The following is a 19,822-nucleotide window of genomic DNA, read 5'->3' on the forward strand; positions in this document are numbered from 1 at the left end:
ATTAAGTCTGCAGTACCAAGATAGTCAACCTTAAACCCTGTCAATACTGAGCAAACATTGCAAATTATATACAGTATATATATATATATATATGTATATATATATATATATATATATATATATATATATATATATATATATATATATATATATGTGTTAAATATGTTTTTGCTTTTATATAGGGGAAAGCAGGAGGTTTCTGTAATGATGAAAACCATTGCCTTGTCAACATGAAGCACCCAGGTGAGATGTGAATGAGGAAAACACAAAAAATATGCAGAATTTGGATATTTAAATCACATCGTTATGTATTATTCCCTTCTAAAAACATGGGTTAATGATCTTTCAAACAGTAACTTTTCTGATAAATAGTAAAATACCAGAAAGTACCCAAATGTCATCAACATGAGCATCTCTAACAGCGCGCATGTCATCGGGCTCAGTTGTAACAAAATCGTCTCCAAAAACAAACAGGAACATTTGGCCCATCCAGCCAGTGTACAGCCATTCTCTAACATCATCAGGTCTGCTGGGGAATGCTGACTCAGGGAAGCTGACAGCCGGAAAATACAAGTAACAATCAACTATTGCCAAGATTGCAGGGCTGAGGCTAGTTGGTGTAGGTTGGATAATGTTGTCTCAGTGACTTTACAATACATTTGTTTGTCTTTTTAAATTAGAACTAAGCACTCCTGTTATAGTTCTATCTGTGGGTGTGGGTGTAGGTGTAGGAGCTGTGGTGTTGTACCAGAGAGCGTGGCTCCACTGTGAGTGCTGCCAGGAGTGGTGTCGTCAGGCTCGTCCTGGGGCAGCTCGCCGATGGAGAAGGAGGTCTTGCTGGGTTCCCCGAGGCCCGAGGTGTCGTCCCCCTCACTCTCAGCGGAGATGGCAAACTTAGGCAGAAGGCCGGGGCGGGGGCCTGGATTCATACTCTCCACGTCCATCGAGTGGGACAGGGAGGGCCTGGAGGAGGGACAAGAGAGCAGAATCTCATGAACCAGTTCCAGGAGAGACTATCTGGGGTACAAAAGTACATTTTACGATGTGTGTGATTCTGTGGGGATGTTCAAGGTTCAAGGTTCAAGGATATTTATTGTCATTCCAAAACATGAAACATGAGAGGGAACGAAATATGAACTCAAGGTCCTGGTGGATAGATCAACTAGATTAACTAGGATATTATAAATCATAAAAAGTCATAAAAACAACTGAGTACTAAGAAAGGAAAACAATATAAAAACATAAATTAGAGACATCATAAAAACAACATAATACCTGGTGTAAGAGCAAGGAAAACAGTTTAAGGTGCATGTTTCGCTCAACAAGGAGCCACTTAAAGTTCATTTTGTTTCACTCACAGCTGGCGGCATTAAAGTGCGAGGAGTGTGGCAGCATTCATTACAGGAGCAGCAGATTTTAAATATATACATATATAGATATAATACATACTATGTACTATATATAAAAAATAATATATATGTACTGTATATAATTAGATACGTAAAAAAGTAAAAATAAGGTAAAACGTTATGAGAAGTAGCAGCAGTATATTGCACGAGCAGCATTTTGATATATACATATATAGATATAATACATGCTATGTACTATATATAAAAGATAGTAATATATATGTATATAATTAGATACATGAAAACTAAAGTATATAACGTTAGAGTGATTATGCATTGTTCATAATTCGCACAGCCACCGGGAAGAAGCTATTCTTGAGCCTGGTGGTTCTGGCTTTGATGCTGCGTAGCCTCCTACCAGAGGGGAGAGGGGCAAACAGTCCATTGGCAGGGTGGGTGCAGTCCTTCATGATTTTCGCAGCTTTATTCCTGCATCTGTCCTGGAAGATGTCACTGATGGTTGGCAGGCTGCAGCCAATGATCTTCTGTGCGGTTTTGACCACACGCTGCAGTGCGTGTTTGTCTGCGGCAGAGGAGCTGCCATACCACACAGTGATGCAGGAGGTGAGGACGCTCTCCACCACACACCTGTAGAAGGAGGTGAGGACTGAGGTGCCGAGGCCAGCACGCTTCAGCCTCCTCAGGAAGTAGAGGCGTTGGTTGGCCTTCTTCACTGTACTGGTTGTGTTCAGGCTCCATGTGAGAGTGTCGGAGATGTGCACTCCCAGATATTTAAAACATGGGACAACTTCGACAGCTGCTCCCCCGATGATGAGGGGAGGGGGGGTGGAGCTGGATTTCCTGAAGTCTATTATCATCTCCTTCGTCTTTTTCACATTGATGGAGAGGTTGTTTGTGTCGCACCATGCCTTTAATTTCTCCACTTCCTGTCTGTACGCAGACTCATCGTTGTTTGTGATGAGCCCTACCACTGCCGTGTCGTCAGCGAACTTCACTATGTGATTGCTCAGGTTCCAGGCTGAGCAGTCGTATGTTAGCAGTATGTACAGTAGCGAACTAAGTACACATCCCTGGGGGGAGCCGATGTTGAGGATGATGCGGGATGATGCGGGACATGTATTTAATCAATTTGGTTCTGGCAGCATCTAAATCATTAAAATGCTGCGCTTTTGAGGTTGTAAAAAGAGAACCACATAGCCTCCAGCTAGTAAGGATTGTGACTGAGAAATAGGAATCTCTTTAGGGGCCTTCTTTTGTACTCCCTCAACAGATGTCAGGTGTGTCAACACTAAATGTATACAATTAAACTGCTAAATAATGACAATGTCTTTCACCAGCGTTGGAAATACCTTTTTATGATGCTAACCTGAGATAGAGTATATAAGCGATTTAGTGCCTTAAAAAGTCACAGTAGCCTAAATATAAAGATCTAGACCATATTTATCCATAGAAGCTTACATGCACAGTATTGGACAGATAGGTGAGCAAACGGAGTACATCAGCCATATAAATGGGAATGTGGGCTGCTGCATTTGATATAAACTGGAGCAACTTACTGTACTTGTTTTAGGCTTAGGTTTATTAAATAGTCTGAATAGCACAGCCTCTACAAGGCATTACTGCTATAATAATACTGGCCAAGTTGGAAACGTTCGGTTGATCATGAAGCATTTTCAGCATTTATAGTGAATGTTATTTTTCCTCGTGAAAAGGAGAAAGGAAATGTCAGTCAGTAGGTATTTGGAGTTACAAAATGCAAAGTCCATTAGAAACTGGCTCCACGTCATGTTCCTCAATGACAGTTGAAAGATTGTAATTACATGTGTAGGACAATGTAAATGTTGTTTCCAATGAGGAGAGAGCGCACACGGACGTCTAGAGAAAGTGCGCTGCGCCCAGCGTCTATTTTCACAGCGCTCCGGCTCCCAGCTGAAAGTATTTTTAACTTTTCCAGAAAGACTGGCTCGCGTCGGGTTCTCCTTTTCTGGCAACTAATCATATGGAGAAACTATCGCAACAGAGACAGAAAGGCTCAATTGTGGGAGCAGATTGGATAGACACTTAACATTTCTGGTGAGTGTTGAGCTAAATCACTGTATGTGTGTTGTTAGCTAATGTTAGCTGTCAGCTATCAAGCTAGCTACCGCACTGAGCTAACATTACTTTCCTTGCTGACTGGTTCCTTGCATATTGTGCGCTGAGATCAGCGCTCCCCAGCATACTTCCGGCGTTTAACGGTCAGAAAAAGAAGCTAGATGGACACACGGCCAAAGAGGGTTTTTCCCCCCAAGTTTTAAAGGGCTTATCATCTGCATACAATAGGGGTTAATGATATCTAATTCATGCATTAGGGGGTTAATACTATATCATTCTAAACTTGATGTCAGGGTTGAGGGGAGCATACATTTCAGTAAAGTCTGGTGTCCAGCTGAGAGTGTCCACGGTCAGCGGGCTCTCGCTCTTCTTCTCCGTCTCGCCCTTCTCCTCCAGCTGCCCACGGGACAGATCCAGGCTGCTGTACACCTGAGCATCAGACACACCAAAAGATCTAGTACACGCAGACCTCTACAGACCTCTGGAAAACACACCGGCTCAGCTTCACACTACAGTCAAAAGATACAAAATGCAAAACTCACACGTAAACCAGGGCTTATAATGATAGAATTTAATTATATCATTTTGGATTATGTGGAGCCGTCTGGGTTCATGCAGACACCAGCAAGTCACACAAGAAAGAGGTGTGGGAGCAACTGAAGGAAGGAACATGGCAGCTCCGCGCTTCCTCTGAGACGCTTTATACAGCGTGTAATGTGTGCTTTTGATGTGAGAGGGGAGCGGACTGCAACGCAGCACAACAATGACTCGTGAGGCTGGTGTGTGTTGTGGTCCACATTACCAGAAAAGAAAAGAAAAATCTGATTTGCAAGCAGAAAATATATGCAAAGCTGAGATCTACATTTCATACTGTGGGGGGTTGGGGGGAATCCTGCTTTCGAGACACACATTTCCATATGAAATAGGGATTGTCCATGTTTTCTTTCCCATGAGAAAAGGATGTGGATGACGGCATTATCTCATTTACATCGCTACCAACTCTGGCGCTAACGATAATGCACTGTTGTTCGTTTGAGACTGAACACATGTGAGGGTGAAGACGGAGGACGCACCTTGGAGAATCTGTGAGAACAAGAGGAGAACTGCCGCAGCTCCACGTTGAAGTCTTCGTCGTTTGTGTCCTCCTCCTCCTCCTCCTCCGTCTCCAGGTGATGGTATCTCTCGGAGCGAGCTTTGGATAAAGTTTGATGTTTTTTTATTAAACTCACAGTTATTACTTACAGCAGGTGCTACAGGGTTACTTGGAGAGAGGAACACGGGTCATACTCATAAGCAAAAGACTAAAAACAATGTAGAGCGACATATTCTTTTGTTTCTTTTTGTTGTTGCGCTGGGTGAGATCACTTACTGTCGAAGTAGCTGGTGTCGTCCTCAGACTCCAGCTGGGGAATAAACTCAGCCTTCTGTCTCAACAGGCTGTTCCAGTCCAGGTTGTCGAAGAACTGGTGGTGCTTCACCTCGACGGCCCCACCTCAAGGTGAAAAAATAAACAGACGAACAAGCGCAAAGTTTGAATGGATTTGTCCGGACAAAATCTGAAAATAGTGTGTGAACACATACTTAATTTGGAATATTAGAGATTTTCGTTTCTTCTTTACAACCCAATTCATACTTTATGCCACTCAGATTCCAAAACAAATGGCCTCCAACTGAACTTATAGTATTTACAAATTAAGTGTCTTGTATTGTCTGGTTATACTGATGGGTTCTGGGCTCAACACACACAAGACAGACGCTGGACATTGACATTGGGCTGTTCAATTAGACACCGCAGGGGAAGAAATGCCTATGCTGAGTTTGTCTTTCCCACAGCGGCTGTGGGCCAAACTGATATCATGACCATCAATTATGCAGCGCAATTTCCTTCCTGTGACCTTTTGCAGAAGAGATGAAACTGCAGTGATTGGCAGCCTGGCCGGGGCAGATCTTGATGAACAAAGAGGTCCCCGCATTGAATCGGGCCGGCCCTTTGTCCCGGGTCACAGGCACTTTGGCGGGCCACAGAGCCGCGGTGCCGGACCTTGGAGGGGACAAGTTTCACGAGATGCCTGGGAACTAATTGTAATTGATAAAAAGGGAAAAGGGGAGCAGGCCACACAATAAACTGTTTGGTTGTCGACTGACCCCTGTTTCAAATGTGGCGACTTGCAATAATGAGCTGTGCTGAGGTGGCGCTAATGCTCACATGAACATTTATGGTGGTCTGCAGTGGCTGTCTAGTCCTAACCAAGTTGCTGGTTGCGCAACGTGTGTGTGTGTGTGTGTGCTCGTGCGTGCGAGTGCTCGTGCATGTGTGCTTGTATAGCTATCTTAGTGAGAACCAATTTGAATTTTACACCTCGAAGTGAGGAACTGAGGGAGGACCACCGCTCAACCCGGCAACGTCTTGGTTAAGGTGCTGCAAAAACAACTACAGAAATAGGGGGACGGTGGCTCAGTGGTAGAGCTGTCGCCTCACAGTCAGAAGGTCCTGAGTTCGATTCTCGCCTGGGACACTGTGGGCGCTGTGGTTGTGTTCCCCCCCATATCTTCAGTGCCCACTGCCCAGGTGGGGTATCTCGTCGTAAGGGCCTTTCTGTCTGTGTGGAGTTTGCATGTTCTCCCCGTGCTCCCCCCAGGGGGTTCCTCCGTACATAACCCCCCCATTAAAAACATGCAGAAGATCAGATCGTCATCGTCATCCGACCAGTGACGACAACATCCGAAGTTGGTCCCCGGGCGCTGTACGAGAAAGCGACCACTGCTCCTGGCCTGCCCCCCGGAGGAAAGGACAAGCCAGGATGGGTCAAATGCAGAGGACAAATTTCACCGGCCACCGTCAGCATGAGTGTGTTTGTGGCCATGCATGTGTTGATGTGTGATCGTGTGACAATAAAAGACGGGCTTGTCCGTCTGAAATCGTGTTTATTTTTTATTTTTTATCCACAATGAAAGAAGGGCTTTCCGCACACTTAAATTTGCACTAAAATTCACATTTATTGTGAGCTTTCGGTCAGCAAGACCTTCATCAGAGCATCACCTCGAAGTGAGGAAATTTTAGCCGGTCCTCACTTTCTCACAGACCTTCAAAGGGCTGTTTGAAGGTTTAGACTTGATTTTAAGAGTTAGGTTAGAATTGGGTTTAGGTTTGGGTATGGGTCAGAGTCCTGCGCGGGTCTGATTTTCAAGACCCGGTTCCGCCCGGCCCCGCGACGTGCAGTACCGACCCCGCTCCGCAAACCCGCACATATGATCAATCAGTACCGCAACCCACCCCGCCCCGCAGACATGAGACCCGCCCCCCGACCCGGAACCGCATATATATAATAACCGTTAATCTGCAGTGCAAACATTTTGTAGAACCAAAGGAAACTGCCACAGTTTCACACGAGAGGCGAACAGCAGTCTTTCTGGCCGAGACTCGTCAGCTGATGTACGTTAATTAGCTTTTAGCAGCTGCTAGCTCACTAACCAGCTGGATAGCTCTGCTATCAGACACACAGACAGTTACAGCAAGCAAAGTGACTTACCAGCTATTTCCAATATGTCCGGTATAATCCATACTGCCTTTATGATTGCTGTTGGAGGAACGTAAATCCACGTTGGGATGAGACCTCTCCACTTTCACGCTATCCATCCATGACATGTTCTTGCCTGTTGCTATGAAAACAGCCAGTGTGTATGTTTGACTGGAAGCTAACGTTAGCCTACTATATTATCTGTCCGACTCGTATTGTCTCCAATCAATCACCTTGACCACAGCTGAGTTTTGAATGTTTTGTGCAGTCCATATAGCGTCACACATTGCACAGTATGCGCCTACTTGAAACGATGCCGGTTATGTAAACAAACTGCGAAAACGTGCGTCAGAAACTTTTCTCCTGTTCGAGTCAAACCAGCTGCCAGACACCCCCCCTGCCAGACACACCCCCCCCTGCCAGACACACCCCCTGCCTCCATCTGAGTGCAACAGAAAAACATACAAGGCTCATACGTTGTCGTTGTTCCTCCCGCCGCCCGTCCACATTTATTAATTTTTACCCGCCGCCCGACCCACCAATTTACAGAAGTGTATTTTTTACCCGCCCCCGCATTTTTTTGCGGGTACCCGGCGGGGCCCTGCGGAACCCCGACCCGGTGCAGGACTCTGGTATGGGTTAGGGTTTGGCATTTAGTTGTGATGGTTAGGGTTAGGGCAGGGGTGGCCAAACTACGGCCCGCGGGCCAACTGTGACCCGCTGCCCGTTTTTAAGTGGCCAGCCATGAATTTAGCAAAAAAGAAAGAAAAAAAACGTTTTTCCGTTTTAAAGTTTAAAACGGAAAATGAAAACGGAAAAACAAAAAAATTAAGAAAAATAAAACAAAAACAAAAAAACGGATTGCCCCATTTCGTCTTTTCAATTTAAAAAAAAAATGGGTTATACTTGAGTACCCTGACCTGGTCTATTTATTTTTAAACATTTTTAATACTGAATGAATGTTTAATACTAATGTTATGTTAAATTATCTGTCTTAACCTGTTGGCACAGGAAAAGAAAATTTGAAAACATACAGAAATACCCATTGTAATAGGTGAGCACATCAATAAACTATGTGTCATATATTTATTTATGTAGAAATTAAATTTTTGATGGCACAAGGGTTTTCTGGTCCAATTTCTTTTTCCGCGAAAACTGCCACGCTTAATATTGTTTGGCCCGCACCTCCTTATATTTTTCTGTATGCGGCCCACAACCAAAAAAGTTTGGCCACCCCTGGTTTACACTTTAGATTAGGGGATGCAGAAAGCCTTGTAAATGAATTGTAAATTATTTACACATCATTTACAACAGGTGAGGAATATCATTTACTAAAGGTTTATAGATGAACACATTTGTATATGTTAACATAAAATGTAAATGTATATTCATGTTTTGTAAATAGTTAGTTCATCATTAGTCTTGCTGGCCGAAGAGTGAATTTTTTGAAATGTGTCTTAAAATGAGCCAATTACACATCCTTTGCATAGGGCAGGCTACATCAAACTGAGACTGCTGATGCTTTTAAAGCAACTGACAGTAGCAGGCTGGTAGCAGGGCACTGCCAAGGTGGCCTTAGGGATCTCAGGGTATCACGGCCATAGGGAGGGGCAACGGAGGCCATGTGTGTAATTCCCACTCTGCACTCCCCCTAATAATAATAATAATAATAATAATAATGTCCCAACGCCTATGACATTATCAGTCATCTCTGCACTATTGGCATGCACAGCGCACAATTTCTCTACTTTGCATCACTGATGACATCACTCACTGATGACATCACAATGATGTCACAATGTCTATGATATCATCAGTGATGTCATGGTGCAATTGTGACATCATCACTGTTGTACCACTTGATTGTATATGACCCGAGCAGCAGCCCCGTGCAATCCCGACTTGCACCATGCAGTGGAGGCGCCGGCACTGCTGTCCCATCAAGATGACCCTGAGAGTCAAGCATTCCCTCTTCCGCACCCACGTGGCAGGCCTCCTCTCTCTGGCCCTGCTCTTCACCCTCTTCCTGTCCTTACCAGTACTGGCTGCCGGGACGCTGGCCTACACCGTCGGGCTTCCACGGCCCCAAGGTAGAGGAGGACGCCTCCCTCAGGAGCCTCTGGAGGGAGACAGGGTATGTGGCACCTAAGCCTTTGCTCAACCTCAGTTCTCAGCAGGCAGAGCGGGCGGCGAAGCAGGGGCAGGAGAGGGAACCAGGATGGGTGTAATGGGGCATGAGGACTCCATGAGCACGAACAACAGCTTGCAGCAGGAGATGGGTGTGGGAGGGAGGCTCAGCGCCCAGCCCTACCGCTACATCCTGAACGAGCCTTTCAAGTGCAGGGACAGCACGCCATTCCTCCTCCTCCTCATCACTGCCAAACCCGGCCAGACCAGCGCCCGCAACGCCATCCGCCAGACGTGGGGGAACGGGAGCATGGGGCTGGGCTTCGTTCGTCTCTTTTTGCTCGGCGTGGGAAAGGGCTCGGACACCTTCCTCCAGAGCAGCATAGAGGAGGAGAGCCGTGTCCGCCACGACATCATCCAACAGGACAACCAGGACACGTACCACAACCTGACTATCAAAACCCTGATGGGCATGAACTGGTGGCTACCCACTGTCCGCGCGCCTGCTACGTGATGAAGACAGACAGCGACATGTTCGTTAACACCGAGTATCTCATCCAGAAGCTGCTGAAACCCGAGCTGCCGCCCAGGCAGAGGTACTTCACGGGTTACCTGTACAGGGGCTTCGGACCACACCGCAACAAGACCAGCAAGTGGTACATGCCGCCGGAGCTGTATCCCAGCGAGCGCTACCCTGCCTTCTGCTCGGGCACGGGGTACGTGTTCTCGGGGGACATGGCGGAGCTGATCTACCAGGCGTCGCTCAGCATACCCAGGCTGCACCTGGAGGACGTGTACGTAGGGGAACGGCCTGGCCAAGCTGTGCATCGACCCGGTGCCGCCGCCCAACGAGTTCCTCTTCAACCACTGGCGGGTGTGGTACTCCAGCTGCACGTACAGCCACCTGATAACATCCCACGACTTCCAGCCCAATGAACTCATCGAGTATTGGAACCACTTGCAGAGCAACAAGCACAACGCTTGTTAACACTGAAACACGTGCGCTTCTTTTTTCTTTCTTTTTTTTCACGCAAGATGGCGCTTGGAGAGGGCCATGCGGGCACCGAGGTCATGACCTCGGTATTTTCCATTTTGTTATTTTTTATTTATTTTTATAGCCCCGGCCCACAGATCTATTCATCTGTCATTGATGTTTTAAAGCCCTCATAAATAACATGATATATGACATAGTTGATCAGAAATGCAACAATTTGCTTCCTCTCTGTGTGCTATATTCACCTTATTCTTTGCCCATACAAGGACGCTTCTGCATGACGTCATTTTGTAATCGTCTTTCCGGTTTTAGACACGGAAGTAGATTATGCCTATCGTAGTCCTTTTTTAGACTTGCCAAAAAGCTGTTTTCAAGCAAAAAACCCCCCACTGTTTTAAAGTTTTAATATTTTGCGGGTGAGAACGTAACATATGTGACCAGTTTATCAGAATAACGCCTTGAGTTAGTTTAACGAGCAGCGAGGCTTGAACCCATAATCAGGGTGGGAATTTCGTCATTTTAGGGGCAAGGCCATCTGGGCTTCGGCCTCACGCCGGTGAGGTTTCCCTCATGCCAGGGCACAAAGGTCATTGCTATATTGACATCATGAAGAGCGAATTTTCTCTTCATCCTTTGCATAGGGCAGGCTAGCTTAAACTGAGACTTCTGATGCTTTTAAAGCAACTGACAGTAGCAGGCTGGTAGCTGGGCACTACCAAGGTGGCCTTAGGGATCTCATGGCATCACGGCCAGAGGGAGGGGCAACGGAGGCCATGCGTGTAATTCCCACTCTGCACTCCCCCTAATAATAATAATAATGTCCTTTTCCGTTTTTCTGTTTTAAAGTTTAAAACGGAAAACGAAAACGAAAAAACAAAAACGGGAAAAAAACTGAAAAACAAAAAAATGAAGAAAAAGAAACAAAAACAAAAAAACGGATTCCCCCCCATTTCGTTTTTTCAATTTAAAACCATTGAAAATGGGTTATACTTGAGTACCCTGACCTGGTCTATTTATGTTTAAACATTTATAATACTGAATGAATGTTTAATACTAATGTTATGTTAAATTATCTGTCTTAACCTGTTGGCACAGGAAAATAACATTTAAAAACACATAAATACCCATTGTAATATAGGTGAGCACATCAATTTATTTAGGTAGAAATAAAATTTCTGATGGCACAAGGGTTTTCTGGTCCAATTTTGTTTGCCGCGAAAACTGTCGCGCTTAATATTGTTTGGCCTGCGACTCCTTATATTTTTCTGTATGCGGCCCACAACCAAAAAAGTTTGGCCACCCCTGGGTTAGGGGCTAGAGAATGCATTATGTCAATGAAAGTCCTCACAAGATAGCTATACTGGCTTGTGTGTGTGTGTGTGCGAGTGTGTGTGTGTGTGTGTGTGTGTGTGTGTGTGCGAGTGTGTGTCTGTGTGTGTGTGTGTGTGTACCTGTGCCCATCCTCTCCAGAGGATTCTGTCTGAGCAGCAAGGTGATGAGCTCCTGAGAGTCAGGGGGCGGGGCATCCTCTCCCTCAGGCCAATTGATCTCATCTGTGAAGAGACAACACAACCAATCAGCTTGCATTAAGTATAGTCACCAGCACACAAGAGAGAAACCTATTTCAGGGAAAGCATTATTATTATTACAGGCAAGTATGCAAGAAACTGAGAATGAGAATGAGTGTTTTTTAATGTTGGATTTTAAATCCGGCCTGCCTTGTGGATGAATTTCACCTAATTGCAATCCCTTGCAAACTCACATTTACCACTCTACTTGCAAGTAGGGTACTCCTAAAAAAATATTGCTGACAAAACAAAGTGAGTTCTGTATGCAATATAGTGGAATGCGAGCCTTTGCATTATGCTGGACCTTTCAGTGAAAAGGCTGGCAGGCATGCAATGAAGAGGAGAGTAAAGCTAAGAGACTGCCTGTGCCATGCTGATCCTCTGCTCAGCACCATTTGTGCCCCATTTTAATCAAATTTGGGAGGGAGCTATGAATATGTATGTTGGGCCTCAGGCCACAGTAGCATGCATTCAGTGTGTTCAGGCCCCTGTAATTAACAGCCAGTCTCAGCGGCACGCTATGATGGAGAGCATACCAAATGTGCCGTGGCACGCCATTCATTTCCATAACACCGACACAGGCAAGTCCACACAACGCATCTCCTCTGAGCCTCGCTGCTGAGTCTGACCACATCAAAGGTCTGACTTTCACCACGAGAAGAGAAGACGAGGAAGCGACATCATCATGCTATTAGGCTTCACATGTGGTCCAATGTCAAGCTGGATCCACTTACTGCCATCTGCTTTGCTACATGCCTTCAGGGAAGTGTCAGCCTTCAATAAATTGAGAAATAGGCAACCGCCAACTAATTCCATGTGGACAAATGTTTAATTCATATTTGACGGAGGTTTTGGAGATTTCTTTTGACGCACTCATCGGACTGTATGTACACGGCACGCCAGATGTTGTGAAACTTAGACTCAATCTTTCACCTCCAGCAGCAGAAAATGTTATCTAGTAAGGTTTGAAATGAGATGCACTGCCACTTTAACAAAACTGAATTTGGGTTTTTGCAGCCTTTTCTTTTTTTATGTTTACATCTATATTTTTGCCAGATTTGTTTTTAATGTTTCTGTAAATTTAAAGCCATTTTGCTGGTATCATCATTGACAGCAGAAACAAGGAGTTAAACTAGGGATATTTTAGACGGTGCATGTGTAAAAAAAAATAAAAAAAAATCCTAATGATACTGCTCTTGCTATGCGCTGTAATTAAAATGCTATATGTAACCGTTGCGGAGCTTGCCAGCAGTTGTCAAAGTTATTGCCTGAAATAAGCTAGGGATCCATTGGTCTTGTCAAGCGACACAAAGTAATGCAATCATATATGATATATTATGATACAATAAGCATGGAGCAGCAGTATTGGTAGGGTGGGCAGAAAGGACATTACAGAGGCTTGTTGATGCTTTTCATTAACGGAGGGAGATCAAGTGAGGTGAACTGACCACTGATGACCTGTCCAAACAGCTCCTCTGGCGTGTCTCCGAAGAAAGGCACGCAGCCCACCAGGAACTCATACAGGATGATGCCCATGGCCCACCAGTCCACCGGCTTCCCATAGCCCTGTCTGAGGATCACTTCCGGGGCAATGTACTCTGGGGTTCCACACACCTATGTACACAAAACACCAATAGCAGACATAATGAGCTTATGGTAAAGGCAAAGACAGGTGTATATGGTGCACCTCCATAGTTAAATTAGGATTACCTGCTTATCAGAGAACTCCCTGGCATCTTTCTCGATATGTCCCTCATACAGGTTAGTGGTCATGTTCATCAGCCCCACCTTGGACAGCCCGAAGTCTGTCAACTTGATGTGCCCCAGCAAGGTCACCAGCAAACTGGAAGGAAGGACAAAAGAAAGGGACATTTGATGATTCTCTCTTCCACACAGACCAGAAATGTAAAAAAAAAACAAAAAACTCTGGTAACGGACAAGCCCATCTTTTATTGTCACACGAACACCACAATACATGCATGCGGCCACAACACACTCATGCTGACGGTGGCCGGTGAAAAGTGTCCTCTGCATTTAACCCATCCAGGCATGTCCTTTCCTCCGAGGGGCAGGCCAGGAGCAGTGGTCGCTTTCTCGTACAGCGCCCGGGGACCAACTTCGGATGTTGTCGTCACTGGTCGGATGACGATGACGATCTGATCTTCTGCATGTTTTTAGTGGGGGGGTTATTTATATAGGGAGGAACCCCGTGGGGGAGCACGGGGAGAACATGCAAACTCTACACAGAGAGAAAGGCCCTTACGACGAGATAACCCACCTGGGCAGTAGGCACTGAAGATATGGGGGGGAACACAACCACAGCGCCCACAGTGTCCCAGGCGAGAATCGAACCCAGGACCTTCCAACTGTGAGGCGACAGCGCTTACCACTGCGCCATGTAGGCATATATAGAACCAATGCTGTGTTTTCTGAGACAGTTTCCATCAAAATAACTTTTTCCAATTAGCAAGTCAATCAATTTTGACACACTAGTCAGTAGGGATGGGCATCGAATTTCGAATTTTCGAATAATCGTTGTTATTATCAAGGTCGACTTTTATTATTGAAATTCGAAATTCGAAAAAAATTTTTTTTTTTTTTTTTTTTTTTTTTGAGTGAAATGTTGCATTGTCTCCCCTGATTCTAAGTATAGTCAAATCGCTTGGTTTGAGCAAGTAAAACAATTTTTATAAGCATTTTAAGCAAGGTTTATGGAAAAATGAATGGCAGATGAAATCCCATGAAGAGGGAGAGGGGGTGACTTTGGCACCCCTTTGGCACTCAGACCTGAGCCTACTAAATATTTAATGAACCACTCATGATTGTCAAAACTGTTTTTTATTTTCGAAAATGTCAATGTCATGTAACATGTTCTTTACTTCAGTGGTGCAATGCTTGTTTGAGCTAAAAATCCACAGCAGAAGCTTTTTATATTAATTAATAAAGCCGTAGACTTAGAATCAGGGGAGACAATGCAATATTTCACTCACAAAAAAAAAAAAAAAAAAAAAAAAAAAAAAAATTTAACAATTTTTTATTTATTTTCGAAATTCGAATTAAATTCGAATTTGGCCAGCGAATTTCGAATAGTGTTTTTGCTAGAAATGCCCATCCCTACTAGTCAGTTGAATTTCAAGCAGCTATCCTTTGCCTGCCTGACACCTGACAGCTGTCTTTTGCCTGGCTTCCTCCCTGGAGTGACGGCTGCACAAGAATGAGTCCAAGAAGCATAAGGAGACCTGTTTCTACAAGCGCTCTTAGTCTTGTTTTGGAAAGAGCTGATTCTTGTAGTCTATCATTCAGACTGCAGGTAAATAATCATATCTGTCAGAACGGCTGAATCCTCTTTAGCTGGAGACTGACGACTCATCTCTTCAGGTCACACCTGGAACCCACTTATCGACATCTATCATCTAATGATCTTCTACTCTTAAAAAGACATTCTACAAATGCTCCTTATTTCTGTTCAAGCTTTAGCTCATGAATTATAGTTAGTTTTACTACTGTTGGCAAAAAGCACTTGTAATTCGCTTTGGACAAAGGCATCGTAAAAAAAAGAAGGTAATGGAACTGAATGGAATACTTTCACTCCGGCCTTAATGGAGCTGATGGTGAGGGAGAGGCATTCACCTTTTGGTACCAACACGCCCATTGTTTTGGTGCTACTGCTAATGACATTATATATCTTCTCTTTTTTTTTCTAAAAATGCAGGCAGATTATATTTTTGAAAATTTGTGGAAGGATGAGGACATTGCAATTACCGTACAGTGTTTAATTTATTTTTTTAATTTCCATACGAGTGGTGAAGGCTCTTGGCCTTTCTATTGTTGAACTGTGTGAGGACTAAGGACTGGGGGTTGGTGGCTCTGTGGCAGACTAGACACTCATGTAAACGCCACATCCTGGGTTGGAGTCTCGCCTAGGACCTTCGTCACATGTCGTCTCTCTCTCCCCCCATCTCTCCCAGTCTTTCCTGTCTCTTTATACTGTGACCTATCTAACAATGGCAAAAGTGCAAAAAAACAATCTTACTTGTCTGGTTTGAGATCCCTGTGGACGACGCCATAGTTGTGGAGGTACTCCAGGGCCAGGACCGTCTCTGCAAAGTACATCCTGGCCATATCCACAGGCAGGGGACCCATGTTCTTCAAAAGGGTGGCACAGTCTCCCCCTGCAGCCATTGTGAAGATCAACAGAGTTATGTTACAAATGTGTTTGAGTGATCATTCAAAGTATAGCGGCTTCTGCAATAGAGCCACACACTGAGAACTTCAGTCACTGACCTTCGACGTATTCCATGACCATGCACAGGTGCCGGCGCGTCTCAAAGGAGCAGTACATGGAGACCACGAAAGGGTTCTCAGCAAAGGTGAGGATGTCTCTCTCCACGAAGGCCTGCTGGATCTGGTTTCTCAAAATCAGGTTCTGCTTGTTGATCTTCTTCATGGCAAAACGCTGCTTGGTCTCCTTGTGCCGCACCAGGTAAACAGCACTGCAGGGGAAAGAGTTCACCAGTCAGTCGGCGAAAGAATATTTTCTTTTGTAGGAACTAGATAGCAGCTAGCGGGTGTAGTTCGGTCAAAAGAAAATAGTTCCTCCATGAAACTGCTCACAACAAGGTCTGTGGATTATCTTGAGTAACCGGGTCATGATTTCTGGAAGGAGACATTGCTGTTGGGTTTATCAAATGTATTTCTTTGGCACTTTGAGCACCACAACCGAGTGCCATCCAGTTCCATTGTATTGGAGAGAAGCTGATATCTCCAAAACTCAGGCAAATAACACAAACCGATATAGATGGATAAATAGCACTACAGGTGAGAGGGAAAATATGTATTTTGGATTTTAGGGTGAGCTGTCCCTTTAAGTCCAGGATCTGTGCTGCCCTTGGATGGTTCTGAATGTTGTTGCACAAACGTGAGGCAGCCGAGCGATCCCCCGTGCTGCGGAGCTTGGTACTGCGGGCTCGGAGGAGCAAAATGTTGGTAGATCTGAGAGTGCAGATGAAGGTTTGTGGGGTAATCAGTTCTTCAAGGTAGGAAGGCACATGCTTGTTAATGCTTTTGTAGGTAAGTAGCAGGACTTTGTAGTGGACCCTGAAGGAGACAGGGAGCTAGTGCAATGAAAACAGAGTTGGAGTTATGTGTTTGTGTTTCCGCACTCTCATCAGGATCCTGGCAGCACTGTTCTGAATATACTGGAGCTTCTCGATGTTGGTGCCAGGGAGCCCAGTGGAGACTGCATTGCAGTAGTCCTGTCTTGAGGAGATAAAAGCATGGACAAGCTTATCTGCATCTGACAGGTTTAGAGTGGGGCGGAGTTTGGGAATGTTTAGAGGTCGTGTACAGATGTTTTATATGGTCAGGGAAAGTCAGGTGAGGGTCAAACATTAACAGCAAGATTAGTGACTGAGGAGGAGGGGGATGCCCTGGCCGTCACACAGGTGAGATGAGGCACGGGGGATGACTGAACCTGGTGTGGAGTGCCAACAAGGAGAGCATCAGTTCTGCTGCCATTTAACTGGAGGAAATTGTTGCTCATCCAGGGTTTTATTTCCTCAAGGCAGGTGCTGAGGCAAGACAGAGCTGCAGAAGGGCTTTGGGCTTTGTATGTTGTATTTGCTTCGAAAATGACTCTGTGTGTCTCGTAATTTAGCATTATTATTTCACAGCGTGGTATGTACAGTACACCAGTCACAACATGAGCTTTTTGGCGCTGTTGGAATGTGTATCTTTGGTGACTGAACAGGGGTAGGCTAGCTGGACCAAATGACTACCATTCATGGTGCTAAGCAAACTAGCAGGAGGGGCGCATCGCACTTTCTACTGCACACACAGAGGAGAGAAAAGCATCTATATTCTCGTCTGACTATCGGGAATATGGCAAATATAGGCGAATCTCCCAAAATGCTGCCGTTTTCCTTGAAGTGAACTATTTTGGATTCCAAACGGCAAATTTCTATGAAAGGTGAAAAAGTGTGCATGGCTGCAAGGGGAATCAGAAGAGAAGGGGACCCTGCCTCAGCTGCCATCAGCAGCTCATTCATAATCTTGAGCAGAGCAGTGCTGTGGGCTGAACAGAGCCGTTTCAGTGCTGTGGGCTGAACAGAGCTGTTTCAGTGCTGTGGGCTGAACAGAGCTGTTTCAGTGCTGTGGGCTGAACAGAGCTGTTTCAGTGCTGTGGGCTGAACAGAGCTGTTTCAGTGCTGTGGGCTGAACAGAGCTGTTTCAGTGCTGTGGGCTGAACAGAGCTGTTTCAGTGCTGTGGGCTGAACAGAGCTGTTTCAGTGCTGTGGGCTGAACGAAAACCTGACTGAAATTCCTCAAATGGGTTGTTCAGGTCAGATGATCCGGCGTGGAATGAGATGGCCTTACTTACCCGTAGGCACCATTGCTGATGAGTTTTGTCATCTCAAAGTCCATTTCACAGGGTTTACGTCGGCATCGCCAGGAAGCACTCAGGCTCTGAGACTGAGGGCAGGAAGAGAGACAAACTACTGTAACACACAGTCTGTATTATTTCACCAACACATCTGAGCTGAAGATACACACACACACAGTCTGTATTTCACCAACACATCTGGGCTGAAGATACAGTCTAACACACACAGTCTGTATTTCACCAACACATCTGGGCTGAAGATACAGTCTAACACACACAGTCTGTATTTCACCAACACATCCGGGCTGAAGATACACAGTCAAACACACACAGTCTATATTTCACCAACACATCTGGGCTGAAGATACACACTAACACACACAGTCTGTATTTCACCAACACATCTGGGCTGAAGATACACACTCTAACACACACAGTCTGTATTTCACCAACACATTTGGGCTGAAGATACACACTAACACACAGTCTGTATTTCACCAACACATCTGGGCTGAAGATACACACTAACACACAGTCTGTATTTCACCAACACATCTGGGCTGAAGATACACAGTCTAACACACAGTCTGTATTTCACCAACACATCTGGGCTGAAGATACACACTCTAACACACACAGTCTGTATTTCACCAACACATCTGGGCTGAAGATACACACTCTAACACACACAGTCTGTATTTCACCAACACATCTGGGCTGAAGATACACACTAACACAGTCTGTATTTCACCAACACATCTGGGCTGAAGATACACACTAACACACAGTCTGTATTTCACCAACACATCTGGGCTGAAGATACACACTAACACACAGTCTGTATTTCACCAACACATCTGGGCTGAAGATACACACTCTAACACACACAGTCTGTATTTCACCAACACATCTGAGCTGAAGATATACACACACACACACACACACACACACACACACACACACAATCTGTATTTCACCAACACATCTGGGCTGAAGATACACAGTCTAACACACACAGTCTGTATTTCACCAACACATCCGGGCTGAAGATACACAGTCTAACACACACAGTCTATATTTCACCAACACATCTGGGCTGAAGATACACACTAACACACACAGTCTGTATTTCACCAACACATCTGGGCTGAAGATACACACTCTAACACACACAGTCTGTATTTCACCAACACATCTGGGCTGAAGATACACACTCTAACACACACAGTCTGTATTTCACCAACACATCTGGGCTGAAGATACACACTAACACACAGTCTGTATTTCACCAACACATCTGGGCTGAAGATACACACTAACACACAGTCTGTATTTCACCAACACATCTGGGCTGAAGATACACACTAACACACAGTCTGTATTTCACCAACATATCTGGGCTGAAGAGACACACTCTATCACACACAGTCTGTATTTCACCAACACATCTGGGCTGAAGATACACACACACACACAGTCTGTATTTCACCAACACATCTGGGCTGAAGATACACACACACACACAGTCTGTATTTCACCAACACATCTGGGCTGAAGATACACACTAACAGTCTGTATTTCACCAACACATCTGGGCTGAAGATACACACTAACACACAGTCTGTATTTCACCAACACATCTGGGCTGAAGATACACAGTCTAACACACGCAGTCTGTATTTCACCAACACATCTGGGCTGAAGATACACACTCTAACACACACAGTCTGTATTTCACCAACACATCTGGGCTGAAGATACACACTAAC

General features: G+C 45.1%; 1 protein-coding gene and 1 pseudogene across 2 annotated transcripts in view; one reads left to right on the forward strand and one right to left on the reverse strand.

The window, feature by feature from the left end:
* Positions 1-19,822, reverse strand: part of mast4 (microtubule associated serine/threonine kinase family member 4) — a gene marked incomplete at its 5' end in the record, with an annotated part of 136,998 nt that overhangs the window by 9,343 nt on the left and 107,833 nt on the right. Inside the window, 10 exons of the mRNA XM_083641096.1 lie at positions 749-963; positions 3,775-3,893; positions 4,538-4,656; positions 4,834-4,956; positions 11,555-11,656; positions 13,120-13,285; positions 13,382-13,514; positions 15,705-15,843; positions 15,956-16,164; positions 18,051-18,142. Coding sequence (XP_083497222.1) covers positions 749-963; positions 3,775-3,893; positions 4,538-4,656; positions 4,834-4,956; positions 11,555-11,656; positions 13,120-13,285; positions 13,382-13,514; positions 15,705-15,843; positions 15,956-16,164; positions 18,051-18,142 — 1,417 coding nt within the window. The remainder of the gene's footprint in view (positions 1-748; positions 964-3,774; positions 3,894-4,537; positions 4,657-4,833; positions 4,957-11,554; positions 11,657-13,119; positions 13,286-13,381; positions 13,515-15,704; positions 15,844-15,955; positions 16,165-18,050; positions 18,143-19,822) is intronic.
* On the forward strand, positions 8,892-10,097 carry LOC310781468 (beta-1,3-galactosyltransferase 2 pseudogene; annotated as a pseudogene). Its single transcript has one exon. The product of its transcript is annotated as a beta-1,3-galactosyltransferase 2 pseudogene (transcript).

This window comes from Poromitra crassiceps, assembly GCF_964638095.1.
Source record: "Poromitra crassiceps genome assembly, chromosome: 8".
Lineage (NCBI taxonomy): Eukaryota > Metazoa > Chordata > Actinopteri > Beryciformes > Melamphaidae > Poromitra > Poromitra crassiceps.